We start from the raw sequence: 26,342 nt of genomic DNA, 5'->3' as shown, positions 1-26,342 counted from the left end.
CACGCCCCCGTCCCGCCTTCACTACCCTACTGAAACGCTCTCTTGTACTTTCGCCAGCCCCGCAACGGAATGTAGTTGAAGCCGGCCAAAATTGGCTTTCGATTACACCGATTTGGTTCAGGAGATGGCCGGCCATCTCCCGATTTGTGTCGGAAGATGGCCGGCGATCTCCTTTGAAAATAAGCTGGATGGTGATCCATACCAGGCATTCTTCATCCAGTTCTCAGGACCCATCCAGTCAGTTTAGTTTTCAGGATCTTGAGAGATGTTTGTATGCACTGTATGTTCATTTAGAATACCCTGAAAACCAGACTGACTGGAAGGAGCCCAAGGACTGTGTTGGAGAACGCCTGCTCTAACACATCAAAGACAGGGTTGACTGAGATGGAATACCAGAAGGGTAGCAGAATTAGACAAATGTAAATCTTCTTTTTAATTTTTTGAAAGCTTTGGGTCTATGTAATTTTGGGTTGCTCTGTTGTGCTTTTCCAGGAGAAGGATATCCATTCGGGCTTGATAGGCCCACTGGTAATCTGTAGAAGTGAAACACTTGACAAGGGTAGCTACAGGCCACGAGATGCCCGCGAGTTTACCTTGTTGTTTATGACCTTTGATGAAACGAAAAGCTGGTACTTTGAGAAGAATTCCAGAAAGAGTTGCACGGAGACCTCCAGGACACCATCAGATGCATTCAGTTGCCATAAGTTTCATGGTAAGATACTTTATCTGAATGTCTTATTGTACAGGAAGTACGTAACCAGAAGACTATTGATGTTCACATAATAACATAGTAAATGACAGTAGATTTTTTTATTATTTTACCCCGCGCTTTCCCACTCATGGCAGGCTCAATGCGACTTACATGGGGCAGTGGAGGGTTAAATGACTTGCCCAGAGTCACAAGGAGCTGCCTGTGCCTGATGTGGGAATCGAACTCAGTTCCCCAGGACCAAAGTCCACCACCCTAACCACTAGGCCACTCATCCACTGTTGCTACTATTTGAAATTCTACATGGAATGTTGCTATTCCACTAGCAACATTCCATGATCACCAATGTGGCTGCACAGGCTTCTGCTTCTGTGAGTCAGAAACAGAAGTCTACGCAGCCTTCTACATGGAATGTTACTAGTGGAATAGCAACATTCCATGTAGAATCTCCAATAGTAACAACATTCCATGTAGAATCTCCAATAGTATCTATTTTATTTTTGTTACAGTTGTACCCCACACTTTCCCACTTATGGCAGGCTCAATGCGGCTTACATGGGGCAGTGGAGGATTAAGTGACTTGCCCAGAGTCACAAGGAGCTGCCTGTGCCTGAAGTGGGAATCGAATTCAGTTCCTCAGGATCAAAGTCCACCACCCTAACCACTAGGCCACTCCTCCACTAGTTTTACCTGATCTCCATTTTAAGATTGCTCTAAAGACTGTTTTATTTCAAAGAGTTTTTTTTTGTTTATCATGATTTGTCTGTATCTGTATTTATATATGTAACATTGTTCTCCACCTAGAAGACCGTGCAGAATACAAATCTTGATAAATAAGTAAATAAATAAATAAATAAATACCTGTTCCATGCACACTGAAAATCTGTGAGAGTGATGGCTTCCACCATATTCACAGGCCTTACCCATCTTCAGATTTACTTGTGGGGGTCATTTTGCTAAGGTGCACTGACAGAATCAGCACACGTCATAGGCGTAGTTTGACTGTTTCATTTGGGGGGGCAAAGAATGGGCAGAGCATATTAGCATATCATTTGCATATATACATATGCAAATGAATATGCTAATATGGAGGAAGGAATTGAAATTTACAGGCAAAATATCACAGATGCACATTTCAAAAAGCTGACACATTTCAATTAATAAATTATGAATAAAATACTTTTATCTACCTTTGTTGTCTGATCATTTAGTTTTTCTATTCGCTTTGGTCCCAGTGTCTTCTGTTTTATGCAGTGTCTTGTTTCCAGTAGGCTTCCCTCTGCTCCCCACCCTCCCAGTCCCATCCATCTCTTGCTCCTTCCCTCTGCTCCCCACCCTCCCAGTCCCATCCATCTCTTGCTCCTTCCCTCTGCTCCCCACCCCTCCCAGTCCCATCCATCTTCTGTTCCTTCCCTCTGTTCACCATCCCTCCGTCCCATCCATCTTCTGCTCCTTCCCTCTGCTGTGCCTGACCAATCCCAATCCCATCCATCTCCTGGTCCATCCCTCTGCTCCCCACCCCTCCCAGTCCCATCCATCTCTTGCTCCTTCCCTCTGCTCCCCACCCCTCCCAGTTCCATCCATCTTCCTTCTACTGCCCCCCACCCCGCGAGGTCCAAGATCATGACTCCGTTTACCCCCTCTCTTCCTCCCTCCCTCCGGCGCAGGCAACAGTCTTCAGCTTTTTCAGCATTCCTGGCAGCGGTAGCGATGTACACGCTGCCTTCGGTCTGCCCCGGAAGCCTTCTCTTCAAGTTCCTGTTCCCACCTATGTGGGAACAGGAACTTGAAGAGAAGGCTTTGGGGCAGAGCCGAAGGCAGCGTGTACATCGCTACCGCTGCCAGGAACGCTGAAAAAGACTGCTGCCTGTGCCGGAGGGACGGAGGAAGAGAGAGGGGTAGACGGACACGCTCCTCTCCGTCCGCTTGGCTTCCCTGCCCTCTCTGTCTGCGTCCCGCCCGAAAGGAAATGACGTCAGAGGAAGGCGGGAGCAGACAGAGAGGGCAGGTAAGCCAAGCGGACGGAGAGGAGCGCGTGCCTGCATGTGTTTTTTTTTTTTTTTAAACTAATGGCGCCGCGGCGCCTCGTCGTCGTTTGGGGGGGCATTGCCCCCCCTCACCCCCCCCCAGTCTACGCCTATGGCACACATTAATCCTTAATGCACGCTAAATTCATTTAGTGCACCTTAGTAAAAGGATCCCTTGATTAGCAATGTGGTTACTATGTTAATCTACTTAAAAAAAGTAACATATTATTTTCTTGTTTGTTTGTTTTTAAATGTATTTTATTTCTATTTATTACTCTTGACAAGATCAATACTCAAGCCAACACCTAGGCCTCTTCCATGCTAAAAACTAGCTTCCTCATGCTCACTTAAGTTTGGGTTTTAAATATGGGCCCTTCGTACATGTCTCCCCAAGCTTGATGGAATTGGATGATTGCTATTTAAAATTTTTCAGCGACACTGTATCAGTGATTTCACAGTGAGAATACTGAAAGGTAACTTTAAAACCATACAAGAACGTAAGACCTTTGAAGTCAGAATGATTGAATATTTTAACACCCAACAGAAAGGACTTAACAAGGACCTGGGGTTCCTAGCCCATTATAAACCATAAAGCTGTATGTCTCTGTTGATCACCCTCCCCTCACCTACCCACACCCATCCTGTTAGAATATCAATGATATGCTTCGATGTCCCCATGCATACCTCCTACCCACCCCCATCCTCCCACCCTGTCAGACTGTCATAGTAATGCTTGAATGTTTTCACTTATATACACTGTCAGCTAGCACATTTGCTTATTTCCGATCTGAGGAAGAAGGGCAACCTTCGAAAGCTAATCAAGAAATGTATTAAGTTATGTCCAATAAAAAAGGTATCATCTTATTTTCTTTTCCATGTTTTATTTTGTTTCATTTCTATAGATTCTACATGGAATATTGCTATTCCACTAGCAACATTCCATGTAGAAGTTGGCCCTTGCAGATCACCAATGTGGCCGCGCAGGCTTCTGCTTCTGTGAGTCTGACGTCCTGCACGTACGTGCAGGACGTCAGACTCACAGAAACAGAAGCCTGCGCAGCCTTCTACATGGAATGTTGCTAGTGGAATAGCAACATTCCATGTAGAATCTCCAATAGTAGCAACATTCCATGTAGAATCTCCAATGGTATCTATTTTACTGTCATAGTAATGCTTGAATGTTTTCACTTATACAGTGGGGGAAATAAGTATTTGATCCCTTGCTGATTTTGTAAGTTTGCCCACTGACAAAGACATGAGCAGCCCATAATTGAAGGGTAGGTTATTGGTAACAGTGAGAGATAGCACATCACAAATTAAATCCGGAAAATCACATTGTGGAAAGTATATGAATTTATTTGCATTCTGCAGAGGGAAATAAGTATTTGATCCCCCACCAACCAGTAAGAGATCTGGCCCCTACAGACCAGGTAGATGCTCCAAATCAACTCGTTACCTGCATGACAGACAGCTGTCGGCAATGGTCACCTGTATGAAAGACACCTGTCCACAGACTCAGTGAATCAGTCAGACTCTAACCTCTACAAAATGGCCAAGAGCAAGGAGCTGTCTAAGGATGTCAGGGACAAGATCATACACCTGCACAAGGCTGGAATGGGCTACAAAACCATCAGTAAGACGCTGGGCGAGAAGGAGACAACTGTTGGTGCCATAGTAAGAAAATGGAAGAAGTACAAATGACTGTCAATCGACAAAGATCTGGGGCTCCACGCAAAATCTCACCTCGTGGGGTATCCTTGATCATGAGGAAGGTTAGAAATCAGCCTACAACTACAAGGGGGGAACTTGTCAATGATCTCAAGGCAGCTGGGACCACTGTCACCACGAAAACCATTGGTAACACATTACGACATAACGGATTGCAATCCTGCAGTGCCCGCAAGGTCCCCCTGCTCCGGAAGGCACATGTGACGGCCCGTCTGAAGTTTGCCAGTGAACACCTGGATGATGCCGAGAGTGATTGGGAGAAGGTGCTGTGGTCAGATGAGACAAAATTGAGCTCTTTGGCATGAACTCAACTCGCCGTGTTTGGAGGAAGAGAAATGCTGCCTATGACCCAAGAACACCGTCCCCACTGTCAAGCATGGAGGTGGAAATGTTATGTTTTGGGGGTGTTTCTCTGCTAAGGGCACAGGACTACTTCACCGCATCAATGGGAGAATGGATGGGGCCATGTACCGTACAATTCTGAGTGACAACCTCCTTCCCTCCGCCAGGGCCTTAAAAATGGGTCGTGGCTGGGTCTTCCAGCACGACAATGACCCAAAACATACAGCCAAGGCAACAAAGGAGTGGCTCAGGAAGAAGCACATTAGGGTCATGGAGTGGCCTAGCCAGTCACCAGACCTTAATCCCATTGAAAACTTATGGAGGGAGCTGAAGCTGCGAGTTGCCAAGCGACAGCCCAGAACTCTTAATGATTTAGAGATGATCTGCAAGAGGAGTGGACCAAAATTCCTCCTGACATGTGTGCAAACCTCATCATCAACTACAGAAGACGTCTGACCGCTGTGCTTGCCAACAAGGGTTTTGCCACCAAGTATTAGGTCTTGTTTGCCAGAGGGATTAAATACTTATTTCCCTCTGCAGAATGCAAATAAATTCATATACTTTCCACAATGTGATTTTCCGGATTTAATTTGTGATGTGCTATCTCTCACTGTTACCAATAACCTACCCTTCAATTATGGGCTGCTCATGTCTTTGTCAGTGGGCAAACTTACAAAATCAGCAAGGGATCAAATACTTATTTCCCCCACTGTATACACTGTCAGCTAGCACATTTGCTTATTTCCGATCTGAGGAAGAAGGGCAACCTTCGAAAGCTAATCAAGAAATGTATTAAGTTATGTCCAATAAAAAAGGTATCATCTTATTTTCTTTTCCATGTTTAAAATTGTAACTGCCTCTCCATGTGGTTTATCCCAGTAGTTTCTTTCTTTCTTCATTTACAATTTTTTTTATTTCGCTTAGTCCGCAGTTCCTAGCAGATCACAATAATAACACACATAATCAAAATAAACAAATACTTAACATGTAATGAAAAATACAAAATAAAGCAAAATCCACATCATGCCAAAAATAACAATCAAGAGCTAGTCCCAGCCTTTACTCAACTCTTATAAAAATGGCTTTTTGGAGACCTGAGGGAATCATATCCATTGCTACCGAGACTGTAACCGCTGCTCTGAGGCTTAACTGCCATGTTAGCAGCTATGCCTTTTGCAGTGGTGTTCCTAGGATCACCGATGCGCCCCCTCCCCCGGGTGCAGCGCCCCCCCTTCGGCGAAACGACACCCCCCCCCGGGTGCATGTTTACCTGCTGGGGGGGGGGGGGGTGCCGCGCGCCTGTCTGCTTCGCTCGTTCCATGCTCCCTCTGCCCCGGAACAGGAAGTAACCTGTTCTGGGGCAGAGGGAGCACGGAATGAGCGGCGCCGACAGGCGCGTGGCACCCCCCCCCCCAGCGGCGTGCACCCGGGGCGGACCGCACCCTCTGCCCCCCCTAGGAACGCCACTGGCCTTTTGACATACAGTAGCAGCTATTACACCGGCCTTGTTCCCTCTTAGCTGAGCGGGAGTCCACCTACAGTCTTGCCATTGGGAGGTGCTGTTTCACTATCACATCTTCAATAGTGAGGAACGGGCAAGCTCTGTAGAACGCCAGGGGAACTGCCTGTCCCTAGTGATTGAAAACACAACATTGAAGTGTCGCCCCCTACAGGCAGCAATGCAGTTGGAGGACTCCTGCTCATCTTGGAAGGAACAGTGCTTGTGTCACAACTGCTTTTCTCCAAGTGCCAGAATGCTTCCTACAATATCGCAAAGTTTATGCAGCTACTGCAGGTTCACTTTTGCAGTTAATGCATGTTAGCTGCAAAACCTTAACACAGTTTATTAAATAGGGGCCTACTTGCCATAACAGAGTGACTGCCTGTGAGTGTCAATTTTACATCCTTAAGGGAAGAGATCTTGAGCAGGACTTCACATGTGGATTTGAATACTGTAAATGTGATCTATGGCTGCAATTTGTTTTTGAGGTAGGTGGGACCTTGGTCACTTATAGACATAGGCGCCGACTCCATGGGTGCTGTGGGTGCTCAAGCACCCCCAATATTTCACCCACCAGAAGTTCATTCACCCACCGGAAGTTCGTTCCCTCCTCCCTTCGAGTTCCAGGCCCCCTCCCTCCAAATTTTAAAAGTCATCTATTTTACCTCGTCGGGGTCAGGGCGGCAGCAGTGGTAAGAAGCATGCAGGCTCGGCTCGGTGCTTAGTTCCGTTTTCCCTTCTCTCTCTCTCAGCTCTGGCCCCACCCTTGCGGAAACAGGAAATGAGGACGGGACCAGAGCTGAGAGAAAGAGAAGGGAAAACGGAACTATGCACCGAGCTGAGCCTGCATGCTTTTTACAGCTGCTGCCACCCTGACCCCGACGAGGTAAGATACATGACTTTTAAAATTTGGAGGGAGGGGGCCTGGAACTCGAAGGGAGGAAGGGAGGGACAACGACCCTGGAACTGGGAGGGAGGGAGGGGAGACCTTGGAATTGGGAGAGAGGGAGGGAGGATGGACCCTGGAACCTGGGAGGGGGGGGGACCCTGGAACTCAGAGGGAGGGAGGGAGGATGGGGGAGGGGTCGAGGGGGAGGGAAGGGGAATGCACCACCTGTAAAAAAAAAAAAATTCAGCACCCCCAATCATTTTGAAAGGTTGGCTCCTATGTTTATAGATTTGACGATCAGAGTTAGCAACTTACATTGTGTCTAGAAGGTGATAGGTCACCGGTGTCAGTGTTTGAAGATGAGCATCATTTGAACTCAGCAAACAAGCTGCACCATTGTGCACTAATTCAGTGGCGTCCCCCCCCCCCCCCCCGGGTGCAGCATGCCCCCCGCTAGATGACACCTCCCCCCTCTGGTGAAATGACACCCCCCAGGGTGCACGCCGCTGGGGGGGAGAGGTGCCGCGGCACGCGCCTGCTCCTCCGAGTTCACTAAACTTAGTTCGTTCGCTGCAGCTCCCTCTGCCCCGGAACAGGAAGTAACCTGCAGAGGGAGCTGCAGCGAACGAATGAAGTTTAGCGAACTCGGAGGAGCAGGCGTGCGCCGCGGCATCCCCCAGCGGCGTGCACCCGGGGTGGACCGCCCCCACCGCCCCCCCCCCCCTTGGTACGCCACTGCACTAATTATAGCTTCTGTGTAGGTTTCACAGGGAGCTCTGTGTTCAGGATGTTGTAGAAGTCCACCCTGGAAACTGGGAAAAATCTCATGAGCGACGCTATAGAGACTTCATTTTTTCTCCAGGTCAAGGATGATGGTTAGAACTCTCCACAGCAGACTGACGGCTAGAGCTGTAACAGAAATGCAGCACATATTTCTGTAGTTACTGAAGTTAACCTTGAGCACCTGTTCCATTTTGGATCTCTTTATTTTGCACAGAAAAACCCTCTGGGGTCTCAGTTACTTCTTGAGGAAATTATCGTGCTTTATATGCCTTGTCCGTCACTGTTGCTTATTCCTCTTTTAATCAGTTTTCTGTCCATCCTGGCATGATCTTTTATTGCAGCCATCAATGGCAGGACCTATAACTTGCAAGGTTTGAACATGTATGAAAATGAGTTGGTCCGGTGGCACCTGCTGAACATGGGCGGACCCAAGGACATTCCTGTCGTTCATTTCCACGGTCAGACCTTCACTGAGAAGTACAACCGTGAGACCCAGCTTGGTATCTACCCTCTTCTTCCAGGTAACAGAAATTTGTTTTCTGGATTTGGCTGTACAGGAAAGAAATATGCCATGTTTAAGTAGAGGAAGGCTTCTGTTCTTAGATGTTTATAAATTGTAAATGTAGGTTTTTATTTTCCAGCTACTTAGGGGTTCTGTTAGTATTTTCATGATGTAGGTATTTTTGTCAGGTACATTTTCTAGTTTAATGAAATACACACATTTCCATAACATAATTTTATTGCTATTGCTGATATTCTCCCCAGTAACCAGCACTTATACTCATATCCCCCCCCCCCCCCACCTGCTCCAGCAGTCCTCCACCCACATTCCCAGCCCCACTACTCTTTCCCATCAGCCTGTCTTTGACTGTCTCCCCACCCCACCCACCTCTACTGCTCTTGAGCTCCTCATTCTCGCTTATTCTGTCCTATTAGCATCACTGTTCCCTCTAAGCTGAACGGGAGTCCTCCACCCACAGTCCTACCAGCAGGGGGTGTTATTTCATTATCACATCTTCAATAATGAGGGGAAGACAAGCTCTGTAGGACTTCCATAGTGATTGAAAACACAATATTGAAGCATCACCCCCTATAGGCAACAATGCAGTTGAAGGACTTCCTCTCAGCTGAGAGGGGACAGTGCTTACCACAAGCTATAAGCCATGGAGCTGGTAGAAGAAGGAGAAGGTGCCCATAACTTGCTACAAGTTTGTACAAATAAGGCATTGTCGACATGGAAAAGGCACAAAAACAAAATGGAGGATCCAAGATTGGCAAAGGAAGTACTAGGGCAGAGCTTCCCAAACTGTGAGGCGGGACCCCAGATGGGGATTAGAAAACCTGCCTTTGGGGTTCATGACCTAGGTGAGCTCTCCATAGATTCATCATTATTCTGCACCTCCGGGGGGGGGGGGGGGGGTCACAACTTTTTATTTGATTGCAATCATGGGGTCACTGTCACAAAAAGATTGGGATTCACTGCTAGGGGCAGTGGTGTTTTTTCCCTGTATTTATTCAATCAACAACTATTTTATCTTTCCGATTCTGAAGATGAAACCCTCTAATCTTCATATGGCAAGTTGAAATCTCCCATCCCACCTTTCATTCTCAGTCTTTGAATATCTATAACTAGATCTTTGTTCAGTTTTTCTTTTTGTGTTGAAGCTCTGTAGATGACACCCGTGTGAACAGAGGTTCCACCCTCTCTCTCCAAGACGAGCCGTATCACTTCCTGCTTTCCCCAGATGCCTGAATATTCATTGCACTATCCAGAGAACTTATCTAAATAACTTAGGACATCCTTTTATCTGCCCTAATTTATCCAGATAACTTACAGGACGATGCTGGGGCTTCCCATGCTCCACCTAGCACTATCCACATATACCCAAATTCTGTATATGGTGCTTAGAGTTACGTGCGTTAAATTGGGAACGTGCCCAATTTACAGCGTATCTTAATTGGATAGTGAGCCAATCAGCGCTGATAATTGGGTCAGCAGCACATCAGGTTAGCAAGTGCTGTTTTCAGGATAAATGCTTTTGAATATTGATCCATAAGTTTATACTTTAAGTGATGGGAGTGAAATGATGTGCCCAGAGGCACAGTGGGCATTGGTAAGAGGAACAGAATTTGAATTCTTGGGTTTTTTTTTTCTGGTTTTCAGTCCATTGTTAGAACCATTAGGGTAATTTTACATTTGGATCATCTAACAGCTTCTGAGTATGGTAAGAAGAAGGGAATCAAAGTGACATCCTTGTTTGCAGAAATCTTTGTTGGTATGTCTCTGAGTAGGGTAGAGGATGTAAAAGAATGTGTCTGATGGCAGCACCTGGAGTTGGCGGTGGTGGAGAAGGGTACTGAGAGGAGGGATTTGTCCTGAGAGCAGAGGTTCCACCCATTCTGCCTCGCCTCACCCTATGCGTGGAATCAACTCCCTGAGCCCCTATGCCTAGCCCCCTCCCTACCCATCTTCAAATCCTTGCTCAAAGACCACCTCTTCAATGTTGCCTTCGGCACTTAACCTTTATACCTTTCAGGAAATCTAGACTGCCCCAATTTGACTGCCCCTACTTGACTGACTGTACATTTGTCCATTAGATTGTAAGCTCTTTGAGCAGGGACTGTCCTTCTATGTTAACTTGTACAGCGCTGCGTAACCCTAGTAGCGCTTTAGAAATGTTAAATAGTAGTAGTAGTAGCACCTCCTGCCTATTTGGGGGGTCTTGATGAAAACTGTGTTTGTTTGGGGGTTTTTTTTGGTGGTGAATACCTCCTGAATATTGGCTTTGATGGAACTAGCTTTTCAAGATTTTCTATTAATTGTCCTCCAGAGTTCAAAACAGATTTGGGGTTAACAAACTCCTAAGTGGTTTTGGTGGGTTTTGTTTTTATTTATCCCTAAATCTGCTCATGTTTTTCAGTCATCAAATATTTTATATGTTCTCTCGCTCTCTCTCTCTTTTTTTTGTTTTACAGTTTTTTTCCCCAATTTTTTAACTCATCAGTGTGCTCCTGCTTCTATGGGTTTCTAGCTCAATTGAAGCTGATCTTTTATTGGGCTGCGTCTTATGAACCTTCATTTGCAGCTATCCAGGGTACTTCCCTCTGTTTTTATATCCCGTTCTCAACTCAACCCAGCCATTGCAGTGACAGTCCTTAGCCTAGGTCCACAAACTGCAGCATCCTCTGAAACTCAAGAAACCCAAGACTTGCTTCTAAATATCATCATTGTGTGATGACTGAGACTCCAGCCTCCCAGGGCTGTGAACAGTAGCTCTACAGGAGCCAAAGCTGATCTGACCACTTAGGGTGGCAGCATGAATATGACAGTGTGTCTGTCTACTCAAGACTCATTACTGCTGGTGCAGGGCTTTGAGTGTCCATGTAGTGCTGGCACTAACATTAGGCCACCTGAGGCGGGGGCCTCAGGCAGCACTCTTGTGAGGCAGCATCACCCCCCCCCCCTTTCCTCCTCAACCTCCTTCCCCAAAATTACCCTTTCCTTTTCTTGTTTTTCAAAAGAAGGTGGTGGCTGTGACTCCCAGTCCTTAGGCATTCTTATAAATTTAAAATAAGCACACAAAAAAAATCTTCCCAGATCTATCTAATTTTCAGGGCAGTTGAAGTGTAATTAGTGTACAGTACAGTCGTGTTTTAATATTCCTGTAGATGAGTTTGAAAACTATCCCTCATAAGTGCTGATTTACAAATGAGCTTGAAACTCAAAGTGATGCAAATAGAATTGTATTGTACTTGCAAAGTATATAATGGAGAATACTAGATCTGAAAATAAATCAAATGAGTGATAAAACAGTATTTCATTGCTTGCGTGCTGAGATTATTAAGGATTTACTCAGGATGGCAGATTTAGGACTCGGGAGCTGCTTTACTTTTTGTGTGTTGCTTTTCTTTTTTAATTTTCAAGGATCATTTGCCACAGTTGAAATGAAACCATCAAAAGCTGGCTTATGGCTCCTAGACTGTGAACTGGGAGAATATCAGCAAGCAGGGATGCAGACAAACTTTCTTGTCATAGACCAACGTAAGTACGCTCTTATCACCGGCTGTATTACCCATTGTAGTCTGCAAATGCTGGAAGAGGCCTGCCTCTACGTTGCTGGGATTATTCATATAGAAAACACTACAGTTCTAAACTACTATGGAGTTAAAGGTAATCAATAGAAATAAAACATGGAAAAGAAAATAAGATGATACCTTTTTTATTGGACGTAACTTAATACATTTCTTGATTAGCTTTCGAAGGTTGCCCTTCTTCGTCAGATCGGAAATGAGCAAATGTTGGTAGATGATAGTATATATAAGTGAAACATCAAAGCATTCCAGTGACATTCTAATAGGATGGGGGTGGATAGGTGAGAGACAGGAAGAGTCGGGTGGATAAGGGACAGGGAGATATGCATGGAGACAGGAGGGTGACAAAGCAATACAATTTAATGGTTTATAATGGGCTAGAAAACCCAGATCTTTGTTAAGTCCTGTCTGGTGGGTGTCAAAATATTTAATCATTCTGAGTTCAAAGGTCTTACGTTCCTATATTGTTTTAAAGTTCCCTTTCAGGATTCCCACGGTGAACCTCTTATATATACTGTCATCTACCAACATTTGCTTATTTCTGATCTAACGAATAAGGGCAACCTTTGAAAGCTAATCAAGAAACGTATTAAGTTATGTCCAATTAAAAAAGGTATCATCTTATTTTCTTTTCCATGTTTTATTTCTATTGATTACCTTTAAAAGTGGACTAACATGGCTACCACACCTTTCTACTCGAGTTCATTTTAGAATCCATACAGGATGAGGCAAAAAAAAAAAAGTAACCTCCTAGAGCAGTGATGGCGAACCTATGGCACGCGTGCCAGAGAGGGCACGCAGAGCCCTCTCCCTTGGCACGCGCGCCGTCACCATCACTGGTCCGCCCACTCTCCCTCCCAGTTCAGCCTTCCTCCCACCCTCCCTCCAATGCAACGAGCAACAGCCCGCCCGCCCGTCCTCCCTCCCTCCTTCCTTCCCTCCCAGCACCAGGAACCCTCCAACGCAACGAGCAACAGCCCGCCCGCCCGTCCTCCCTCCCTCCTTCCCTCCCTCCCAGCACCAGGAACCTCCCTCCTCCTAAAATTTAAAAAGCGCACCTCCTCGGTACGCTTTTTAAATTTTAGGAGGAGGGAGGTTCCTGGTGCTGGGAGGGAGGGAGGACGGACGGGCGGGCGGCCTGATGCTCGTTGGGTTGGAGGGAGGGCGGGAGGCCAGCCTGGTGCTGTCTGTGTGCTGCTGGGTGGGAGGGAGACCTGATGGTGGGTGCTGGGTGGGTGGGAGGCCTGGTGCTGCTGCTGCGTGCTGGGTGGGAGGGAGACCTGATGGTGGGTGCTGGGTGGGTGGGATGCCTGGTGCTGGGTGCTGCCGGGTGCTGGGAGGTAGGGCAGGGGGGAGAGGAGGGCTGCTGGACATTTGTGGCTGGAGGGGAGAGGATGGTTGCTGGACATGGATGGAGGGCAAGAAATGAAGAAGAAAGGAGGAAAGTAAAGAAATCAATGGAAAGGAAGCCCTGGAAACGGAGTTAAGAGAACAGATAGAGAGCAGCAGAATCAGCGACTAGAACCAATATGGATAGAAAAACAAAATCACCAGACAACAAAGGTAGGAAAATCATTTTATTTCATTTTAGTGTTTGGAATATGTCGAATTGGAGAATTTACATCTGCTGTCTTATTTTGCACTGGGCATACTGGAGCTGTAACAGCTTACAGAAATGATTTATAATGGAAGAAAGTCATGTTATTTTTTTCTCCTACACTAGTATAATATTTTCAATGATGTCTGTTTATATGCGCCATGGCTGGTGTAAGGGGTGTGGCTATCATAGGGGTGGAGTCATATGTGGTGACCCCGCCCATAATGAGTACCGGCACTTTGCGATAAATAATTCGGTTTTGGGTTGCTGTTTGGGCACTCGGTCTCTAAAAGGTTCGCCATCACTGTCCTAGAGGTTTTTGTTGCTGTTTTGTTGCCACCCATTCTAGGCTAAGCTCCTGAGGATCCCTTTCTTCTGCACAGGATTCCTTTATGTTTATCCCACGCATGTTTGAATTCCGTTACCGTTTTCATCTCCACCACCTCCCGCAGGAGGGCATTCCAAGCATCCACCACCCTCTCCGTGAAAAAATACTTCCTGACATTCTTCTTGAGTCTGCCCCCCTTCAATCTCATTTCATATCCTCTCGTTCTACCGCCTTCCCATCTCCAGAAAAGGTTCGTTTGCGGATTAATACCTTTCAAATATTTGAACGTCTGTATCATATCACCCCTGTTCCTCCTTTTCTCCAGGGTATACATGTTCAGGTCCGGAAGTCTCTCCTCATACATCTTGTAACGCAAATCCCATACCATCCTCGTAGCTTTTCTTTGCACCGCTTCAATTCTTTTTACATCCTTCGCAAGATACGGCCTCCAAAACTGAACACAATACTCCAGGTGGGGCCTCACCAACGACTTGTACAGGGGCATCAACACCTCTTTTCTTCTGCTGGTCACACCTCTTTCTATACAGCCTAGTAATCTTCTAGCTACGGCCACCGCCTTGTCACACTGTTTCATCAATAATCTAGTTGTGTGAGAACACAAGCTATAATCGTGGTTCTCAGTGCATCTTGATGAAATAAGCTACACATACAGCAGAAAAGCCTCAGTTTGAAGAAGCATTTTTGTATGATATGACCGATATTTTTTATTTATTAGGATTTATTTACCACCTTTTTGAAGGAATTCATTCAAGGTGGTGTACAGTAAGAATAGATCAAACATGAGCAATAGGTAATTACAGCAGTAAAAATATTCAAATAACAATACAAGGTATGGCTATTCTCAGGGCCGGTCTTAGGCAGAGGCAACCAAGGCGGCCGCATAGGGCCCCGCGCCTAAGGGGGCCCCGCTCAGCGTGCCTCAACTCTGCCTCGTGCCTCCGCTCCGACCCGGACCGGGACCGCATCGAGTCACTCAACCTCTCTCCAACCAAAGGCAAATAAAGCATTCCTGGCATACCTTGTACACTGTAGCACTGTGCTGGATCTTTTCTTAATATTTTTCCTTATTTTCTCCTTTGTTATGAGAATTGGAACTACTAATTGTAGTGGGCTTGAACTGAATAATTTCTGGGGAGGGGAGGTTTCATGATGATAGCATTGTGCTTATTATTTCAATCAGTTTTTTTGTACAAGTTTAGCTTCATTTGTCTTTATTTGAAATTTCATAAATAAAAAAAAATTCTAAAAATGGAATAATCTTATCAATGGGGTGGAGCTAGGGTAGGGGCGGGGCTAGGATGGGGCCCCACCAAATTGGTCTGCACAGGGCCCCGCACTTGCTAAGACCGGCCCTGGCTTACAGTGTCAACACAATACGTAATAGAACATTTTAATTGATAGTGAGGGGTAAAGCAAAGTTGTATCATATAGATAGGTAAGAGAGTAAGAAGAGTTAGAAAGTAAGGTGACAGATTTAAAGAAAGTTGCACATGAGGTCAGAGAGATGGTTAAAAATGATGTCAGCTAGGGTAGGAGTGGATAAACATGTCCTACTGTAGTATGTGCAGCCCGAGTCAATCCTTGTGTGTGTGAGTGAGACTAACAAGTTAGTTACATCTTCCATTAAAGGCTTGGTTGAAGAGCCAACCTTTCACCTACTTCCTGAAGTAGAGGTAGTCTTGTGTTGAGCGGAGCCTTTCAGGGAGTGCATTCCAGAGTGTGGGGGCTACTCTGGAGAAGGCTCGCACGCGGGTGTCACATTCTGTATTGTCTTTTGGAGAGGGTGTGGTTAGTGATAGTCTTTGGGAGGACCTTAGTGTCCTTGGCGGTGTGTGGAGGATCATCCTATTCTTCAGGACCATTCCCTTTCAGGGTCTTGAAGGTCAGACATGATATGTGATTGAAAAGAAAGTTCTTCATTTAGGATGACACCTAAAATGTTGAGTGTTGAAACAAGGGAATTGGGTTAGCATTAATAGCAATGGCACATTCTGGTTATTTCCCTCTGAATATCGGTCCCCATTCCCCCCCCCCCCCCCCCCTTTCAGTATGACATTGTTCCTCACTGCAATCTATAGAGAATAGGGGATGTAAAAAAGTATGCTTTCTTCCCAGCCACTTCACTTGTATAACATATTAATGGTGGAATAGCCTTGCTCAAAGCCCACCTCTTCAATGTCGCCTTCGGCACCTAACCATCATACCTCTATTCAGGAAACCTAGACTGCCCCTACTTGACATTTCGCCCATTAGATTGTAAGCTCCTTGGAGCAGGGACTGTCCTTTTTTGTTAATCTGTACAGCGCTGCGTAACCCTAGTAGCGCGCTAGAAATGTTAAGTAGTAGTAGTAGTAGTTAATGGTGGAAATAGTGAATAGAAAGAGGAATGAAAAACTAATCACCTTTGGTAAAGATTGAATTTCTTTCTCCGCTGTGACACCTGTTCTCTGTCTGTCTGTCTGTCTGTCTCTCTCCCTCTGTTATTCACTTCTTTATTGATTGGGAGGTTTTCAAAAATGAGTAAGAGGTGAATATATGCATCCTGGGCAGGGGTGTGCTGGTAAATTTTAACAACAGAATCTTTCTCTGGACGTAGCCAGCTCTGCAGTTGGAAGGGCCAGGGGTGGCCAGGGGGGGGGGGGGGGGGGGGGGGGGGAGGCAACACTTGCCTCTCTCTCCTCCCTCCCTTCGTGCGGGCACACTAGGCATACCTTTGCTGGCAGCCAATAAATGGACCTCCACCACTCCCAACATCTTGCTCTGAGCAGCATGCCGGAACCCCTCTCACATGCTCGAGAAGTCCCAGCCTGCTGCCCAGAGCTGGAAACAAGGAGCGGGGAGCAGCAGCAGTCCACTTACTTGGCTGGCAGGGCTCAGCATCCCCACCAGCAAAGTAAAAGATAACTCAGCAGGGGGCCGAAGCCCACATTTTGGGAGCCAGCTGTCAAAATAGCCATGGAGGGCCCTACTTTAACAACCGGCTCCCAAAATTCTTAAAAACTTAACAACCGGCTCTTGCGAGCCTGTGAGAGCCTGCTCCAGCACACCACTGATCCTGGGTAAGAGGTGTTCTTTCTTTTCATGTAGAATGTCTGCATCCAATAGGTTGGATTCTTCTCATTATGTAGTATGACCAGTGCTTTTTTTTGTAGGAAAAAAGGTACCGGTACTCATTATGGGCGGGGGCCACCACCTATGACTCTGCCCCTATGATAGCCACACCCATGTTAGCCACACCCCTTGGTGCATATAAACAGGCATCATTGAAAATATTATACCAGTATAGGAGAAAAAAAATAACTTGAATTTTTTAATTATAAATAATTTCTGTAAGATGTTACAGCTCCAGTATACCCAGTGCAAATTAAGATAGCAGATGTAAATTCTCAAAGTGGACATATTCCAAACACTAAAATGAAAATAAAATGATTTTTTCTACCTTTGTTGTCTGGTGACTTTGTTTTTCTGATCATGTTGGTCCCAGTCTCTGATTCTGCTGCTCTCTATCTGTTCCCTTAACTCCGTTTCCAAGGATTCCTTTCCATTTATTTCTTTACTTTCCTCCTTTCTTCTTCATTCCTTGCTCTACATCCATAGGTAAAAGCTGGGTCCTCCGCAGACTTGACTGGAGGAGGTATAGAGTGGATCCAGTTTTTGCCTATTTTCTCCATCCAGGTGCAGTTTTTCTCCTCTTTTCCCTTTCCCTCATCTCTGTCAGTATGCATCTCCTTCCTATTCTTCCCTTCCCTCCATCCATATGTATCTCCTGTCCTTCCTCTCTCTTCCCTCTCATCCATCCATGACCAGCATTTCTCCTCCTGTTATGATTCTGCCGGTTTGGCTGAGGGGGAGGGGGGGATGTCTCTTCTGATTGGCTGCCAGGGGTTGTGCTGACGTCAGGGGTTAGTACTTTAGCCTGCAGCTGAAGAGTTTCTCTGCTTTTGCGTTACTTACTTGGTGGTGACAGGAAAGCCTGATAGTTTTCTCTCAGAACGTGCTCTAGGTTCTGACAGGGATCTGTGTTGTATTAGAGTATTCTTTTCCTTCCCTCTGGATTAGCTGCTGCTGTGTGTGTGTGGGTAGCTCTGTAATCAGGGTCAGCTGCTCCTTTGTTTAGTGGGGGCTGGGCATTGCTCAGCCTCCGGGGCTCTGGGCTGAGTGAGAGTGTTCTCCTTTGTTTGTTTGTTTTAAGGATTTCTCTTCCCAGTGTCCGGGCCTGCTGGCTCAGTGAGTTTAACCCTTTGTGTACTGTGTGTATTGTATTCCTGCCTCTGCCAGTGTGTTTATTGGATGGGCCCACTCCCTCTCGGGAGGGGAAGCGTTCTCTCTGATTGTTTGTTGATTTATGGCACTCTCTCTGCTGGCTCTACAAGCTTAACCCTTAGTGTTCTGTGTGCCTCTGTCTACAGTGGGTTTGAGGCAAAGGCTTTCTGCCTTCCTTTTGTGTCTGGTTCCTCTGGCTTCTGCCTGGGGCTCCTACCCTGGTGGGGGGGGGGGGTTGCTGTGTTAGTTCCCCTGTCCTGCGCTAGTCCCCTGGGTGGGCGTGGTCCGCTCTGGTCCTTTGTTTCCCCCTCTGCCCTATTGCTGGTGTTCAGCGCGTGTCTGGCATCTTGGGGCCCTCTGGGATCTTTCACCCCTCCCTGTGTGTGATTGGGTTCCAGTTCAGCCGTGAGGCTCGCACAAGTGGCTCTGTGTGCGTGGGTTCCGGTTCGGCCGCGAGGCCCGCCTGTATGCCTATTTCCCTTCTTCCTGAGGGACTGTGGGGAGAGGTAGCTTAAGGGGTATTGTGTAGCTGGGGTGTGCGGTGGTGGGTCGGTCTCCCCTTGGCCTGGGTCGGCGCCCTGCTGGCCTCGGCCAGGGCCCAAGGGCTCACGACCAACCCAACGGATTACACCTCCCCTCCATCCATGTTCATTTCACTTCCTCTCTTTCCCTCTCCTCCATCCATGTTCATCTCACTTCCTCTCTCTTCCCTCCATCCTTGTCCAGCATTTCAACTCTCTCCCCTCCATCCATGGCCAGAATTTCTCGTCTCCCCTAAATCCATGTGCATCTCCTCCTCTGTCTTCCCTCCCCTCCATCCATGTACAGCATTTATCCTCTCCCCCTCCCCTCCATCCATGTTCATCTCACGTCCTCTCTCTTTCCTCCTCTCCATCCATGTCCAGTATTTCAACTCTCTCCCCTCCCCACCATCCATGTGCATCTCCATCCTCTGTCTTCCCTCTCCTCCATCCAAGTCCAGCATTTCTCCTCTCCCCCTCCATCCATGTGCATCTCCTTCCTCTGTCTTTCCTTCCCGCCAACATTTCTCTTCCCTGCCCTCCACTCCATCCATGTCCAGCATTTCTCCTCTCTCCCCTCCCCTCCATCCATGTGCATCTCCTTCCTGTCTTCCCTCTCCTTCATCCATGTCCAGCATTTCTCCTGCTCTCCCTCCATCCATCCATGTCCTGCAACTCTCCTCTCTCCCCTGCCCTTCCCTCCCATCCATGTCCAGTGATTCTCCTCTCTCCCCTCCATCCATGTGCATCTCCTTCCTGTCTTCCCTCTCCTCCATCCATGTCCAACATTTCTCCTGCCCTCCCCTCCATCCATCCATGTCCAGCAACTCTCTTCTCTCCCCTGCCCTCCATCCCATCCATGTCCAGGATTCTCCTCTGCCCTCCCCTCCCATCCATGTTCAGCGATTCTCCTTTGCCCCTATCCTTCCCTCCCATCCATGTCCAGCGATTCTCCTTTGCCCCTATCCTTCCCTTCCATCCATGTTCACCGATTCTCTGTCCTCCCCTCCATGTCCAGCGATAATCCCTTCCCCCCTATCCTCCCCCTCCCTTCCATGTCCCGTGACTCGCCCCAGCCTCCACCTGCCCCCGAGATCGTTCCAACCCCATCCCCACCTACCGACCCTCAGCTCACCAACTTTCTGTTCTGCCCTCTGCAAATGTAATATTTACCGAAGTCACAGCGCAAACCGGTGGTAGTGAAGACAGCAAGCAGGCAGGCTCGCCTCCTCGTCGTTTCCCTGCCCTCTCAGCACAGCTCAGGCTCAGCATCCCACCTTTGTCGCTTCCCTGCCCTCTCAGCGTCCCGCCCTCGCGGAAAGGAAATTACATCACAGGAAGGGGGGACGCTGAGAGGGCAGGGAAGCGACGAAGGCGGGACGCTGAGCCTTAGCTGTGCTGCTGAGAGGGCAGGGAAGCGACGAAGGCAGGACGCTGAGCCTGAGCTGTGTTGAGATGGCAGGGAAGCGACGAGGACTCAGGCGAGCCTGCCTGCTTGCTGTCTTCACTACTGCCGGTTCGCACTGCGACTTTGGTAAATATTAGATTTGCAGGGGGCAGAACGGAAAGTTGGTGAGCCGGCCCTCAGAAAAAAAAGGTGCGCGTACCGGCACAAAAAAAGCACTGAGTATGACTCAGATGGACACGAGAGGAAGTCAATTCATAGTCATTACTTCAGTTTGTATTTATTTTTATCTTCTTTTCTGCAGCTTGTAAATTGCCAATGGGCCTAATGGCTGGAGTTATAGCAGATTCGCAAATAACTGCACTTAATTATTTGGGTAAGTTGAAGATCATCTACAGAAGATTATCCATCATGTTTTTTTCTCATTTAAAATAATGAAAGCAACTCACCTAGAGGTGGCTAAATTCAAGAGATGCCCTGGGTTTTCCAAAGCATATTGGAATTTGGGGTGTTTTAACGTGATGTTTTAAAGTATCTATTTTGGGCATTGCCTAGTACTTTTGACCTTTTAAAAAAAACCATTCCTCCCTTTGAAGAATATTTGGTGATATGCTTCCAATGTGTTAATCAGGACTTCACTGCTACTAATTTTGTATCCAGAGACTCTCACAGTATTCTGTAAGTTATATGCATAAATGTTAGACCCACCCATTCCCCTCCCCTGTAATTGTATTTACGTGGTAAACAGGAGTGTAGCCAGACAGTGGCGTAGGAAGGGGGCGGGGGGGCAGTCCGCCCCGGGTGCATGCGCTGGGGGGGTGTCGGCTCGCTGGTTACCTGCTCTTTCTGCCTCAGAACAGGTTACTTCCTGTTCCGGGGCAGAGAAAGCAGGGAAGCAGCAGAGCCGACGCAGCTCCCAGTGATGTGCACTGGGGGCGGATTGGCCCTCCCGCCTGCCCCCCGCTGAAAGGTTGAAAGATAGGGTGCGTTTCAGGGAGGGGGGTTGCGCTCCGGAGGGGGGGGGGGGGTGCCGTGCCCTGCACCTGGGGGGGGGGGGGTGCACAGCGGCGACCCGCCCGGGTGTCAGGCACCCTCGCTACGGCACTGTAGCCAGACCTGCCATTTTGAGAGGGCCTCCCCCCCCCCAATACATACAATACAGTATTTTTTTAAACATTTCCCTCCACCCCTGCCCCACATATCATCATCTTTCTCCCCTTCCACCCAGTATCTGCTGCTCTCTCCCCCCTGTCTGGCATCTGCACGTCACTTTCTACCCCCCCCCCCCCCCCCTTCTCCGGTCTACCTCCAAGCCATCACCAGCAGCAATTCCTGTAGCAACCTGCACTGGCCCTGCAATCTTCCCTCTACCGCATCCCTGCCACACCGGTGAAGAAACAGGAAGTGACGTCATCGAGGGCGGGAAGCGGTAGAGGGAAGCCTGCAGGGCTGGCGCAGGTTGCTTATAGGAATTGCTGCAGGCAAGAGAGAGAGAGCGGAGTAAGGCACTACCAATGAGGTGTTTTGGGAGCCACTAGACGGGGTGGGCCTGAAGCAAAAATGGGTGGTCCTGTGCCCACCCATAGCTACGCCACTGATGCTAAACAATCTGGGTGCTTAAATGATAAAATAGTGCTTAGCACTCTGCTGTCACTTACACACATAGGTATACATTCACATGCGTGCCAGTATTCTATACATTTATGCATCCTGTTATTGAATGAGAGGGTTCATTTCCTTGAGCAGATAGAACCTGGAGTTTATAGAGCAGGGATATGCAGGGGATGCAAGTGTCTCATTTTTCCAGTCACTATTATCACTAGCAGCAGAGAGGTGCTTAAGTACATAAGTATTGCCATACTGGGAAAGACCAAAGGTCCATCAAGCCCAGCATCCTGTTTCCAACAGTGGCCAATCCAGGTCACAAATACCTGGCAAGATCCCAAAAAAGTACAAACCATTCTATACTGCTTATCCCTGAAATAGTGGATTTTCCCCAATTCCATTTAATAATGGTCTATGGACTTTTCCTTTAGGAAGCCATCCAAACCTTTTTTAAACTCCGCTAAGCTAATCGCCTTTACCACATTCTCTGGCAACGAATTCCAGAGTTTAATTACACATTGAGTTATGAATTATTTTCTCAGATTTGTTTTAAATTTACTACACTGTAGCTTCATCGAGTGCCCCCTAGTCCTAGTATTTTTGGAAAGCGTAAACAGACGCTTCACATCTACCTGTTCAACTCCACTCATTATTTTATAGACCTCTATCATATCTCTTCTCAGCCGCCTTTTCTCCAAACTGAAGAGCCCCAGCCGCTTTAGCCTTTCCTCATAGGGAAGTTGTCCCATCCCCGTTATCATTTTCGTCGCCCTTCTCTGTACCTTTTCTAATTCCTCTATATCTTTTTTGAGATGCAGTGACCAGAATTGAACACAATATTCGAGGTGCGGTCGCACCATGGAGCGATACAAGGGCATTATAACGTCCTCATTTTTGTTTTTCATTCCTTTCCTAATAATACCTAACATTCTATTTGCTTTCTTAGCCGCAACAGCACACTGAGCAGAAGGTTTCAACGTATCATCAACGACGACATCTAGATCCCTTTCTTGGTCTGTGACTCCTACTGTGGAACCTTGCATGACGTAGCTATAATTCGGGTTCCTCTTATATGCGTCACTTTGCACTTGCTCGCATTAAACGGCATCTGCCATTTAGACGCCCAGTCTCGTAAGGTCTGCTTGTAATTTTTCACAATCCTCCCGCGATTTAACGACTTTGAATAACAGGTTATTGTCTACATTTCACAATTCTTTTCTTTTTATGTTGTCAATTTCTGTTGAACTTTTTAATCTTTTACAACAAAATAAACACGTGCAGCAATACAGACAGAAATGCACGAGAAGAAAAATACCTAATATATCTGAATGTCATTGCTGTGCTGAGTCCAAATAAATAAATAGATTAGATTATTATGCACACTACAGTTTGAATACTTCTGAAACATACGCGCCTCTCAGTAGTCAGTTTTGGTACTTGAATTTCTGAAAGCGTGAATAGAGAAGGCATATTTAACTGTTCATGTAATAAATGCTTCCTGTATTTTCTGTTTAACTAGCCGTTGAGCCCGTTAAAACAGGCTACTATTGGAATGGGGGTTTTCCAAGGCCCCCCCCCCCCCAGAGTCGCTGCTGCCACCGCCACCCCTCCACCCGGCCCGGGCCCTCTGTTCGCTATTAATTCAACTTACATCGCCGCAGCACGCAGATCAGCTGAGCTCCCGTCGGCCTGGCCTTCCCTCTCTGCCTGTGTCCCGCCCTCGTATGACGTACCGTCGGCGAGGGCAGGACACAGGCAGGGAAGGAAGGCCGACCGGAGCTCAGCTGATCTGCGTGCTGTGGCGATGTAAGTTGAATTAATTGCGATCAGAAGGCCCGGGCCGGGTGGAGGGGTGGTGGCAGCGGTGACCTCGGGGGGGAGGGGAGCGCAGTTTCCCTCTCTGTCCCGCTCCCGTCATCACATATTGACGCAGGGGCGGGACAGAGAGGGAAGTCTCTACTGCACATTTGCGAGTGAGTCGGTCACTCGCCGTTTATATGTTTGATGTTGACCCCGAGTCGTAAGACAGGGCTATGTTGTTTGTAACATCAGACTTAAATTTAATGTAACATTTCAGACCCTTGCCTACCTCTTTCTCTAAAGTGACGCAGATCAGAAAGTAGAATGTAGATTACAAAACCCACCTTCATTACTAAGAAAAAAAAACTAGCAAGCCCAACACTGGCCATGTTTCGCCCACGCGAGGGCTGCGTCAGGGCTGTAAGATATCAATAAATAATTACAATAAAGATAATATTAGGAAAACGTGACTTGAAAACAATATTAACTGATGTATGCATTAAAACAATCAGAGAGAGCATAAGTTACATATACATGTATTTAACCAAGATATTTACTAAAATGTTACGATATAAATCAAAAAGCCACAAATATATTATTAAACAGCATTCATAACACAAAATGTATAAGGGGACACCTACCTAAGTGGTGTTCAAGTACGTAGCACTTTACCACCTTGGTGCAACTAAAAAAATAATAAAGTTACAGCTAACAGCTCAAAAAATCTTACCAGCATAATCCAGAAGGTGGCAGATTCATACTACGATTTTTGCAACTCATAGAGTAAAAGCATTTGATATGGGACTGCCTGAGCACTTGAAATACACTGACATGGGTCAAAGGTTAAGAAGACAGGAATACAAAAAAAAAAAATGCTTAAAACAGCATTATCTACTCTCCCCTTTTTCACTCTCCTCTCATGTCTAGCATACCCCTTCTTGCTGAGGATGCCCTGCCCAAGGTCACTTCAAAGTTATCTGAGCCAAGCCTTGCAGCAGTGGCCTGAGCTCAAATACTGCCAGCTCCCGCCTTCTCCTGACAGGAAGTCTTTCATCAGAGGGAGGACAGAAAGCCTTGATTCAAAGTCCCTGCACCAGCCTAGAGTGGGCAAAGGACAGGGATAAGGAAGAGGAGATGAGATGCTGAGCTTGGATTGGGGGTGGGAGGGGGTTATAAAGGGAAAGGAGAGATGAAGTGCTGGACCTGGGGGTGGGGGAGATAAATGAGATGTTGGACCTAGGGGGGTGGGGTTGGAAAGAGATAAAATGCTGGACAGAGAGATAGGGTGGGAAAGGAAGGATGCTGGACCTTGGGAGGGATAGGGTGGGAAAATGCTGATCACCTGGGGAGAGGGGGTTCTAGACCATGGACTGGAGAGTGGCGGTAGGACCTTGATGTGCCTCTGGGAGCTAGGTCAATGCCCAGTGCTGAAGGATCGATCGCCTACGGCATCAAATACCTTTGAGTTAGCCCAGCTGCCTTCTCTTTACTAATTTCAGCAAGCTTGATGGTAAAAGCTAAGCTCTGGCCTCATCTGCTCTGTTTCAAGGGATAGGATTGGTTTTCCCAACAATGCTTATCATAACAGAGGAAAGGAACTGTGAATCTGTGGTATTCTTCTTGAGAAAGTAGTAGCTTGTAGTTCTGTTGTACTCTGCAGATTGAAGTAGATCTGTGTTTTCCCATGCTGGCACTGCATCTATCCAGATCATAAATTACTCTATCTGATGCACAGTTGCACTTATATAGAAAGGCAATACCTTTACCATTCACAGGTCAAAACATATTATTTATTTATTTATTTTATTTATTTATTTGTTTGTTACATTTGTATCCCAGGGGCGTATCTGGACTCGGGCGGTAGGGGGGGCCAGAGCCAGAGGGAGGGGGCACATTTTAGCCCCCCCCGGCGCCACCGATCCCCCCTCCCCGCCATTTCCGGACCCCCCCTCGCCACCAATGACACCCTCCCCCGCTGCTGTCACTTACCTTTGCTGGCGGGGGACCCCAACCCCCCGCCAGCCGAGGTCCTCTCTTCCATGCAGGCTGCGCCGCTGCAAGTTTCAACGCTTCCTGTTCTTCTGAGTCTGACGTCCTGCACGTACAACGCGCAGGACGTCAGACTGAATTCCAAATTCTGAGTCTGACGTTCTGCACGTTGTACGTGCAGGACGTCAGACTCAGAAGAACAGGAAGCGTTGAAACTTGCATCCTGCACGGAAGAGAGGACTTCGGCTGGCGGGGGCTTGGGGTCCCCCGCCAGCAAAGATCGGCGACGGGTTGGTGGCGGGCGGGCGGGCGGGAGGGAGGGGGAGGTGGAGAGGGTCTGTGGTAGGGGGGTCCAGGGTGAAATCTGGTGGGGCCCAGGCCCCTGTGGCCCCACGCATAGGCCCCTGTTGTATCCCACATTTTCCCACCTATTTGCAGGCTCAATGTGGCTTGCATAGTACCGTAAAGGCATTCGCCATTTATGGTCAAGAAGGGCTGCCACATTAGCCACGGCTGTTCCCCTTCCTTTCCAAAGTTGGCATACAGCACCCTCCTTGCACCAGCCTCTAGTGCTTGGCACAGGATGGTTATCTTCCACCTCCATCTTTTATGTGACTGCTAATTAGGGGCTCTATGAATCTGAAGCAATTCTTTATGATTCTCTTGTAATGCGCTGTATGCTGGATGTGAAGAGCATGTCATCAAGAAACTTCAAACAGCCCAGAACACTGCAGCTAGACTC

General features: G+C 47.3%; 1 protein-coding gene across 1 annotated transcript in view; it reads left to right on the top strand.

Moving 5' to 3' along the window:
- F5 (coagulation factor V) overlaps positions 1-26,342 on the top strand; it is a 154,502-nt gene that overhangs the window by 87,307 nt on the left and 40,853 nt on the right. The window contains 4 exon segments of the mRNA XM_030202234.1: positions 493-712; positions 8,321-8,500; positions 11,905-12,021; positions 20,511-20,582. Of these exon segments, the coding sequence (XP_030058094.1) occupies positions 493-712; positions 8,321-8,500; positions 11,905-12,021; positions 20,511-20,582 (589 nt within the window).

The sequence above is a fragment of the Microcaecilia unicolor genome, chromosome 4 (assembly GCF_901765095.1).
Source record: "Microcaecilia unicolor chromosome 4, aMicUni1.1, whole genome shotgun sequence".
In the NCBI taxonomy this organism is placed as follows: Eukaryota; Metazoa; Chordata; class Amphibia; order Gymnophiona; family Siphonopidae; genus Microcaecilia; species Microcaecilia unicolor.
The sequence above is the reverse complement of the archived record's forward strand: the minus strand, read 5'-3'. Positions and strand labels throughout refer to the sequence as shown.